General features: G+C 42.9%; 1 protein-coding gene across 1 annotated transcript in view; it reads right to left on the bottom strand.

Annotated features, from left to right (window-relative positions):
* Positions 1 to 5,441: 5,441 nt before the first annotated feature.
* Positions 5,442 to 10,750, bottom strand: part of irx2a (iroquois homeobox 2a) — a 6,381-nt gene continuing 1,072 nt past the window's right edge. The window contains exons 2-3 of the mRNA XM_030392595.1: positions 9,434 to 9,839; positions 5,442 to 8,556 (exon numbers count right to left, since the gene is read on the bottom strand). Coding sequence (XP_030248455.1) covers positions 7,610 to 8,556; positions 9,434 to 9,839 — 1,353 coding nt within the window. The 3' untranslated portion in view covers positions 5,442 to 7,609. The remainder of the gene's footprint in view (positions 8,557 to 9,433; positions 9,840 to 10,750) is intronic.

Below are 10,750 nucleotides of genomic sequence, written 5' to 3'. Positions count from 1 at the left end.
CACATGCATACAGCGCAGTTGCCCAAATGGAAAAAAGTGAACAAGATATAGTCACTTGGAGTAGGAGGGGGGATGGGATCAGATCACATCCAGGGTTTAAAATAAATCATGCAAAAGCCTGCAATACTTGCAAAATACACAGATGTTGAAGGATTTAGCATTATGCAAGAATTTCAATATGTTGCGGAGTGTAACTCATTTCTTTTGTTTCCATTGACATGTTTGAAATATTGTATTTTATATTTGTATATTTGAATTGTTATTTCATTATTTACTGTGGCAGGAGAAGTAAGTTGTTAAATGATTGAACCTCTGATTGAGATTGAGTCACTTTGTCCTTCTCTCTTATTGATGCACTCCGGTGTCCACACTCGTGTCTCGCGCTAACATGAGAGAATGCACTGACTGTTCTGTCTTTGCCAGTGTGTCTGTGTATTTGCATGCGCCGGCACGTGCTCTTTTATGTGCGGCGGCAACACAGAGTGACTCTTGGTCTCGATAAATAAATATTTTGTAAAAAGTGTGACACGACAATGAAGCGAGGGCAGTGTTGCAAAAAGATCCCAAATGTCATACTTGAGCCAAAGTAAAATTATATGTTAAAGTATAAAACTGGCAGTAGACAAGCTTTATCATTCAACAAATCATTTGAAAATAAATGTTGACTTTGAAAGTGTGTTTCTTTGTCGGATTTCCAATTAAATAAACTCCATTACAAATGCACTTTTTTGGCTCTGATGCAGCACGCAATATGTAAGGAAACTAGCATAATAATAGTAAAAGAAAAATGGAGTGGATTAAAAAGAGTGGAAGTAAAGTCGCAGAAAATGGAAATACTCAAGTAAAGTACAGATACTTTAAAATTATACTTAGGTATGGTACTCGAGTAAATGTACGTAGTTACATTCCATTAGTGAGACAGGGACAGTGATGTCTCATGTCACTAATCTGCCACCCATTGTGTTTGTTTTTTGTTGTTGTTTTGTGTTCAAACATTGTGTGTATGAATAAAATCCCATACACTATACATTTTAAAACTTTCCTTTAAAAGAGTCAAGGAACCGATTGCCTCCGCGTCACCAAGTTAAGTTGACTATTTGCTTTAGGCTATACAAGCTAAAAAGCTTTAACAACTTCAAATTATTGTTCTGCCTATTTTGTGGAGCAAAGCCACCGATGTACAGTGCATGTAAACTCATATCATATCAAATCATATCATTATATTTAATTCATAGATCATGCAACCTAACAATTAACACTTCCCATTTTTAAACACACATTAAGTATCAGTTTGGGTGGCCTTTTTGATGACGTTGAAACACCTGCCAAAAATGTATCATTCACCTGAATGTGAAAGGAGCGGTGTACTGTTAATCATGGACCATGTTGAATCGTATGATGACAGAATGTGTTATAACACGTTTAATTGTTTTTGTTGCACTGCTGCACAAGCACTGAGACTATACCATGAGAACAAACCCAACTTAAACACGAACAAACAGATGCCCCTATGTGGTATCATGTGTTTGTGCACAAAACAGTGTAGTCACACACACACACACACACACACACACACACAGACGAACACAAGCACATTGTATGTCTTTTGCACCTCACCTTTTACATTCACCTTTACAGCAGTTTTCATGGCCGCCTCCGACGTGGGCTTCCAGTTTTGGCCCTGATTTACAGCCCAAAGGTGCAGTCCACTACTCTGAAGTGTTTACTCACCACAGGCATTAAACATAACTGTCAATTAGGAGTGGAAGTCAGGGCTCCTAATGGCCTTGTTTAGAATGTCGTGTGGACAAGCATTAGCGTCTCTCAGTCTGAGAGAGTGTGTGTGTGAGTGTGTGTGTGTGTGTGTGTGTGTGTGTGTGTGTGTGTGTGTAGGGCAGGGATTGAGAAGCACGCTAGGATCAATGTGTATCCTTGTGTGTGAGTGTGTGCACGTGTGTGTCAAAATCCTGCACAGCTTACTCCCCTTGATCATCGGGAGCAGTGAACATTTCACCTGACACCTTTACGAGAGGACAGGACCCCGGACTCATTTTTAAAGTCCCCTGTCCACTTTGATGTGCGTTATTAAACACACCTGTACCTGATTTGTACGCCGCTCTCTTTCGTCTCTCACTCTCCCCTGGATATTAGTGCTACTTACGTTTAAGTCCGAACACCGGCGGTATTTACGGCTGGGTCTTAATGGGTGGATTTAGCATGAGGGATTTAAGAAATGTCAGACAGGTTCAATCAAAGGCTAACAATGGTATTTATACTGCGCTGTTCACATGTCTTCCATCTTAATCTCATAAAGGGGTAACAAATATGCTATAAAAAATTATTATAGTCGTTGCTGGTATTGTTTTGTTTGTACACTGCCTATTAAAGGGGCATTATGCAGAAACTCAAACTCAGAATTTTAATATTTACAATATCAATGAGGTAATAAGACAAAATCAGAAATGTTTGTTTTTTCCACAAGTGAATAAACCAGCTGCTCTCAGAGGAAAATAAAGTCCCAGAACACTGTTTAAAAGTTGAAAAGTGGCAGGGTCCGCCACATATAAACTAAGTAAAACAATATGAAATTGTGTTGTCCTTCGAGGTCAGTTTACTCATTCAGTTTACTCAATCATGAAAATGGAGGGTTTTTTTTTAATCATTACAATTATTATTATTATTATCTATTAAAAAAAAGATATCTCTTCTGCTTTAGATTTCTTCCCAAAAACACAGTGCACCTTTGAAGTTTACACATTTGAATTTCTACTGCGGAACAGACAGGATTGTTGGTTCTTATCCTGGAAACATTCAGCGTTCTTTCATCATTTTCTCTAAACGGAACGTCTTTGGAGGTAACTGTATCAGGATACCTCCTAAATAAACTAAACGGCGAACAATCCGATGAGAGGCATAAGTGATGTCCGTGCATGCAGGCCGTCAAATAAAAGTTGAATATCAGTTTCATTTCTGTTCTTAACGTCTAGCCAATTCATTGGTTCTACTACTGGTCTTACATAACATCCCATCCCATTAACTGCTACAGTTACTGCTTGTGAAACATAATAAACCCCTCTATTGCCACAATAAAACTTTAGCTGCATTAACTTCCTGTTGGGGAGGCGCACAGGTGTGCGTCAGAGATTAATGTCTGAAGCATTTTGGAGGAGAAAGGGTTGATGGGAGGATAAAGAACACAAAGAGCTCATGAATTATCTGCATATACGAGCTGCTTATTTGATCAACGATAAGGGGGAATGAGTCCACTTGCTCTCCAGTCGACGCTCGCATGAAGCCTATGAGCCCTGAGATACCATCAATTTAGCTTTCAATGACAACCAGTCCTTAGCGTGGATGAACACACCCTCTTCGGTAAGCTATATGATAGGATTATGACTGTATTTGATATGCAATGCATGGAATTAAAGAATATCTAGATAAGTTCAAATTGTTCCCCCCTCGCTCTAAAGCGCAGGCTTAGCCGGGCCTTATGCTCATACAGTAGACTTGGCAATACAGTAAATTGTCTGTTTTGCCCTTGGGGATCAACATCTAGACTGTCAAGGGCAGACTGGTTCCTTCTGCTAATGGGCTAGTTCAACAAACGTGAGGCAGCGAGCAGGTTCTTCAAAGGGGAGGGACAGGCCCCTGTACAATTGTGACTAATTGTGGCATAAATTCACAATCGTTTCATAACGGGCTTCACAGCTTGAGGTTTGTCATGTGCAATGGACGTCTTGCTCCCATTTTCACCTGCCATTGCTCTCAATCAAACAAAGAGGAGGGGTGGAAGTTTTCTTTTCATGTGTTCAAAGGCGACCGGTTGCCGAGCAAATTTTTTTTTTTTTTTTTTTAAGAGAAACAATAACTCTCTTTATTGAGAACAAATGTTGACATTTGGAGGGTGCAGCAGCGGGTGAGAGGAAGGGAGGGTGAGAGAGAGAGGCTGGGCCCCTGTGTGCTTTGGAGAGTGCCTCTGGTGCTATTTGACAACAGTGCTGAGTCCTCGGGGGGAGCCCACCTGAGAATAAAGCATGCATTTCAATAAATCAACTCCTAATGAAAGCGTTCGGGCTGAAGAAGAGGGAGCTGGCCAGGGGCTATAACGTGCACGGCTTCCATATAGGCAGCAGCCAGTGGAGTAAAAAGGTAAATGGAAAAGGTGAGCGAAATATATCAGCGTTGGGGCTGTGTAGATCAAAACCAGAACACCTAATTCAAACAAAAAAAAAAACTACAATAGCTCCGAAAAAATTATCTTTTCGCCTCACTCTCAAAACACCCCTGACCGTGTGACACCATTCACCGCAAAGCACACCATGGATTTATGTCACAAAGACCCCTGTCAGCCTAAAAAGCTGGGCTAACCGAGTTTTAGGTGGGTTTACCCTCCTGCCACATCCCTGGTGGCAGGCAAATATTACTTCCTCGGATTGAGGCGGGAGGTGGGAAGAGGAAAGGAGGAGGGAACGCAAGGTGAAAGGGGGTCCCTCGAGATTTGGACAACACTCGAGCTCAAATTCAACTGGAAAATGAAGGATTAGCTTTTAGTCTGGATGGGAGCGATGGTGGAGGCCTGCTCTCGGAGGATGGGAATATTAGATATTTGATCTTTTGGGTATGTTCACACAACTGACAAAATAGTGGCAATCATTTTTTTTTTTTTTTTTTTTTTTTAAAGAATTGAAATTTTAAATGTCAGGTAAAAACGGTATACTACTACTACTACTAATAATAATAATAATAATAATAATAATGATAATAATAATAATGATAATAATAATAATGATGATGATGATGATAATAATGATGTCTTTTTTTTCTAAATTGTTTAATTAGCTGTGTCCAAAAGTCGCTGTAATAACCAAGCCATGATGAAAAGCAGAGGAAAGCCTGTCCGATTAGGGCCCATCACACAGCCCATTGGCGCTGGCAGATGCTTAGATAGACTTTTATGGATTGCTCAATGCCGGCGCCGTAATGAAGCAGGCAGGGCTGACCCATCCTGAACCGGGCTAAAAAAGCTCCAGGGACGGGCCCCGCTGGGAGCCCCATAATGCCCCGATGCGTCCCACGGCCGTATTAATCACACTGAAAAATAAATGTGTGGACGGGGCGAGGGGAAAGAAAAAAGGGGGAGAAAATGAAATAAGTACGTCGTTTATCCAAATCAAGGTCGTGAATATGCGGCCGAGGGAGATTCCCAGACCAGAATGTGGCCCCTAAAAAAAGACAACGATGGACCGTTTAGACAGAATGGATCGCGCAATCTGTGAAAACTCGTAATGTTTATAGAAAAGCGAGATTGATCAAAACGTCTCCCATCTGCGTCTGACCGTCAAAATAAAAGCACTGTGAATGAAAGTAAAAATAAAAAAGACCTCTCAGTGTTAAATCCAGCTCTGGTGTGAATAAAAAGAATGACTCCCCAAAGATTGATGTCATAGTTGGGAAAACAGTTTTAATATTTTCTCCTTTTTGAATAATGAATATCAGAGCGCGCCGGCACATCAATACCTGCGCGGTTTTTATTTTTTTTATTTACATTCAAAGATATAAATTAGTAAAAGTTCTCCTGATAACAAGATTGTGTAGCTTTTTCTTTTTTTGTTTTAAATCCCCAAATGCTTTGCAAATAAAAACCGTCCATAATATATATATTTATATATATATTTACAAAACAAACAAGACGATGTCAGTTTTCCCATATTTGCAATACAACTTGCATAAATTATAGGCATCATCTCGCCGCCATTTAAAAAAATAAATATCAAATGTAGGCTATTCCACTTTGTGAAGTCCTCAAGTTCACTTCACCTCCGTCCGCTCTGCGTCCCGAGACACCTCCTCTTACAAGTAGGGGTTTCACAGAAAGAAAAGGCCAAATTATTGTTTTTTTTGTTTTTTTTTTTCCCACACGTAAAATATATACTAAAATAATAATTATAATAATTATAATAATAATATACCGTGGCAAATAAGCAAACTATAGGAACCTGAGAAACAACATGTAAAATCACATATAATGGGAGATCGTATTCTTTCCAAACCAGCACAATTATGAAATCATCATCATCCACAATGCATCAAAACAGAAAACAAAAATTCCCAAAAAAATGAAATGATACAGTAACAATGTGTGTGTGCTGTGTGGAGAGAGAGAGAGAGAGAGAGAGGGTGTGTGTGTGTGTGTGTGTGTGTGTGTGTGTGTGTGTGTGTCCGGGCTGACGATGCGGTAGCAGCTTTCGTTCCGACTGTATGGTGGCACTAGATCCGGTGTGGGGTGGAGTGGAGCGGTGAAAAGGTCACAGGAGGGGGGGGGGGCTAAAACGTGGGGCTCAAAGGTGGCGCCCCCCCACACTCACTCACTCACCCACTCACTCACTCGCCTTTATACTCAAAGCAATTGTGACACCTACCTGCAGAGCATGGAAATAAAAATAGTAATGGAAAAAAAAAAGACAGAAATCCCACACGATCAAGAACAGACAAAAAAGTTTTCTATGGAGCTGGCTCTGATTCAGAACAGCTCCATACTGCAAGTGCTCATGTAAAAATAATAATAATAATAATAATAATAATAATAACTGGCTAATTATTGAGGAAAGAGAGGGGGAGAGGGGGTCTGTGAGTATCCAGCGGTGTGCAAGGCAGAGCTTTTTTTCTTTTGTAAAAGGGAGCCACAGACACCTATAAGTGACATTTGAAGACAGAGCAAACGAACTGATTTGTTTGCGTTTGGCTGACCCTGTGTAATTATAATTATCCTAAGCTGGGGAGAGATAAGGGTTCGGGCCCCACTGTGCACACACACACACACACACACACACACAGAAACATTATCAGAGAAAACATTAAAAATAGAATTCCTGCTCAAAGCTATGGCAACGTGTCTCTGCTCAGGCTGCCCACTGTGTGTCTGTGTGCAGAGGGAGGAGGGGGGGGGGGGGGGGGGGGGCTGATCTGAGGCCTGTCCTCCTTAATGGGTTTATTTTAACGCCCCCGATCTGAAGGTGCACGTTTGTTTGCGCTTTTTTTTTTTTTTTATTCTTCCAGCCTGTTCCAAATTAAAAAAAACAACAAAAACAAACAAACAAAAAAAACCCTCCCCTCTCCTGATGCTGAGTGATTGGATGTAAGAGAAGGAAAGAAGAAAACAATGTGCTGAATGTTAAACAAACAATTATAAACTGATTATTGGAAACGAATAATAGGCCATGACACACTTTCGTTTGCTCAAAAAGTCCAGTTTGTTATTATATACGTCATTTAGTCTCACACTCAGTCCTAAAATCGTATTCGTCTCGGAACAGGTGGGAATCTGCCAGCAGCGTCACACGATGCCACTTGTTTCTCACACAAAAAACTCAATGGAGGAAAAAGTCTTCATTTTCCTCCCTGCAGTGACACGTGAACGTGACGCAGAGAAAGCCGATTGTTTTTTGCATCGGAAACAAGTGGAGCTCGTCGTTGAATTCCACTGCGGAGAGACGTGCCCCCCCCCCCCGCCGCGTTCAAGAAAAAACATACCACCTCAAAATTCAACGCCAGATTAGACGAGCTCAAGTGGTTCCGTGAACGCCGCGCCGCACCGCGCCGCGTCAGGTTATTACGTACCTTTCTTCGCTTCTAAATGTGCGGGTCTGAAATGCTGCTGCTGCTCGACAACAACAATCTGGTTCGGGTTATTTTTAACGAGGGGAGAGTCAGGCCTGTGCTTGGGGTTTGTGCTCGCCTCCAGGGCCTGGTGAGAGGAGCTCAGACCCTCGTTCGCAGCAGCAGCGGCGGCCGCGGCCGCGGCAGCGGCGGCGGCAGCCAGACTCACTCCAGATGAATTAGTGTAGCGCAGGATCCCTTGGCCCTGCAGGGGGCTGAAGTTGCCATAGTTTGTGTAATTGCTATAAAAGGGAGAAGTGTAATAAATAGGTCTTCCAAGGATGGAGGGGGCCGGGTAGAGGGAGGGGGAGGTGGCAGCCGGGGAGGTGGAGGAGGGCGTGGGGGGAGTAAGGAGGCCACCGCTGGAGGAGGGGCCGCTCGGTTGCCCGGGCTGCCCCAGTTGCTGCTGCTGCTGCTGATGTTGCTGCTTTGGGTCCGAGGTAGCAATCTCAGCCAGCGACCACAACTTGGGCTTGACAGTGGGGTTCTGAGGCGGCCCGGAAGTGGGTCTGCTGTCAAGGCATGAGGACGATTTATTGGTGCTGCTGCTGCTGCTGCTGCTGACGACGAGGCTCCGGGCCAAATCCTCGCGCTGGCTGTGGAGGTGGTGGAGGTGATGGAGGTGGTGGTGGTGGTGGTGGTGTTGTTGGTGATGGCTGAGGACCGGGGCTTCCACTCCCGTGAGAGGCGACGAGGTGACGGGTTTGGGCGAGAGCTGAGCCCGCGGGTCGTGGTGGTGGCGGCGGTGGTCGTGGCGGTCGTCGTCGTCGTCGTCCTCGTCGTCGCATTTGTCGGCGGCCTGGTCGGAGCTCAGCTCGCCCGCCCGACAGCTGACCTTCTCCCCGTCAGACTCCGCCGAGCAGGAGTGGTCCGTCAGGGTGTCGACGTGCAGGCTGATACCTGGGAGGAGGAAACGACGGAGAAGACAATAAATACAACATATGGTTACAGCAAGGGAGAATACATGAAATTAAACTTGAAAAATTCGACACACATTTCCAGTTGAATGGTAATATGTGTAGAATAATGCTCTAAAATAAAAACACGAAATATCATGAACATATATAAAATCAAATACAATAACCGCGTAAAACATATATCCCATGCCCACGTGCATTCACAGCAGTCACTAATGTATTACAGCCCACCAGGCTTGATTAAGCACATTATGAATTATTTATGTCAGCTGAAGCAGTGGGCTACAATTAAAGCTCTTTATGAAATATGACAACAATAACGTTTTTTTTTTCCTTTCTCTTCTTTTTTTGTTTCGTTTACATTATTATAGAATTAATTCTATCGAGTGAACGACATTAACGGTCTAATTTTAACAAGGCCACTGGTGCACTCGCGTGGATTGCCATGTTGGCCGGTGACCTGTCATTAATCACGTTCAGGAAAAAAAGAAAATGTCCACCTTAGCAGGTCATTCAGTCCAGTGTGGAGTGTTAGAAACTCGTTATCATTGCAAATAAAATTAATTAAATTAAAAAAAATCAATCAATCAGTCAATCAACATGGTGACTGTACTCTAGAAAAAATATATAGCCTACATTTATACTAGATGATTTTATTTTGTATATTTGTGTCATGACTTGATCAATTCATACATTCGATATGTAGCCTATATTTATTCATTTATATGGTACACTATCAGTGCAATAAATAACCTGAGCAGTAAATAAAAGGGGCATCCACCCCTCCCCTCCGTCTCGCCCCCAGCCCTAGCCTGAATTGTTAAACGGATCATTGGCTCGGTCGCCGGATTATACCACACCTTCATCCTCCGCTGAAGCCTCGCTGTTATCCAGGGTTTTCTCCGAGCGCTCCACCTCCTTCCTCTCGCCGTCCCCGTCCTCCTCGTCCTCGTCCTCGCTCTTGTTCCTGGGCGCCCACGTCATCTTGTTCTCCTTCTTGAGCCTCCGCCTGGCGTTGGCGAACCACGTGGAGACCTGCGTCAGGGTCATCTTGGTGATGATGGCCAGCATGATCTTCTCCCCTTTCGTCGGGTACGGGTTCTTCCGGTGCTCCTGCAGCCAGGCCTTCAGGGTGGCCGTGGCGTCCCTGGTGGCGTTCTTGCGGTAAGCCGGGTCGTTGAGCTGGTAGGGGTAGCCCGGACTCCCGTATGGGTGGTAACTCAACGCCCCGGCCATGCCCGTCGTGTGCGCGTCATATGGAGAGCTCTGGAGGGAAAGTTGTGGAAAAAGTCTGAGATAGGTAGATAGACAGGTTCTTTTTTTCAGATGTGTTGTTTAATTACAAAACATCTCCATGTAGTTAAAAGACGTTTTAAAGCACACGTACATTATATATTCTTTACATTTATTTGAGTGTTTTTAACAGTTAGATCTAAGAAACCTGTCAGAGAAAGTGTAAACAAAAAAAAAAAAAGAGCTGAGAGAGGTGTGAATGCAGTGGAGGAGTCTATCCTGGATTTCTGCAAATCATATATATATATATATATATATATATATAGGCTATATAGAAAAACTAACAAAAAAACCCTACCTTTTAAATCTGCCCGAGCGTGATTTACGACGTACGGTCTATTGTCGAAATAACAAACTATTAATACTTAATACGATTTGTTCAGTTCGGATCATTTGTCAACAAAACTTCCTCAAGAGAAATCCCTGTATAATTACAGAGGCGGTAAACACACCGTGCGTTAAAAAAAAGCAGGCCGCGGGAAGGCATGGACTAATGGTTAACTAATGGTTAAGATCATTATCGGATTAACTAATAACGCAGGGCTCCTGTTAATAAGCCGTAAAGATAATAAAAAGGGAAATTTCAATTTTCCGTAATCACCTATTAACTTGCTCATTTTCTTTTCAGCCGGCTGCCTTTTCTTTTTGTTTTGCCGTGGCAGCCCCGGTGTGTTAACATATCTCCCCTTTGCAGCATTACAAATCCCATTAGCGAATCACTTGATATGCACCTTTCGTAAACCGCTTGAAGTGCCCCTGTGACATTAGCATCGTGAGTCATGCTTTTCATGTAAAAAAAAACAAACCAAAAAAAACAACCAAAAATCCACAACTCAGTTTATTCAACTCAGAATACACAGACTGACTTCATCCAAGGCGAGTTT

Source organism: Sparus aurata, chromosome 17 (genome assembly GCF_900880675.1).
Source record: "Sparus aurata chromosome 17, fSpaAur1.1, whole genome shotgun sequence".
NCBI lineage: Eukaryota > Metazoa > Chordata > Actinopteri > Spariformes > Sparidae > Sparus > Sparus aurata.
The sequence above is the reverse complement of the archived record's forward strand: the minus strand, read 5'-3'. Positions and strand labels throughout refer to the sequence as shown.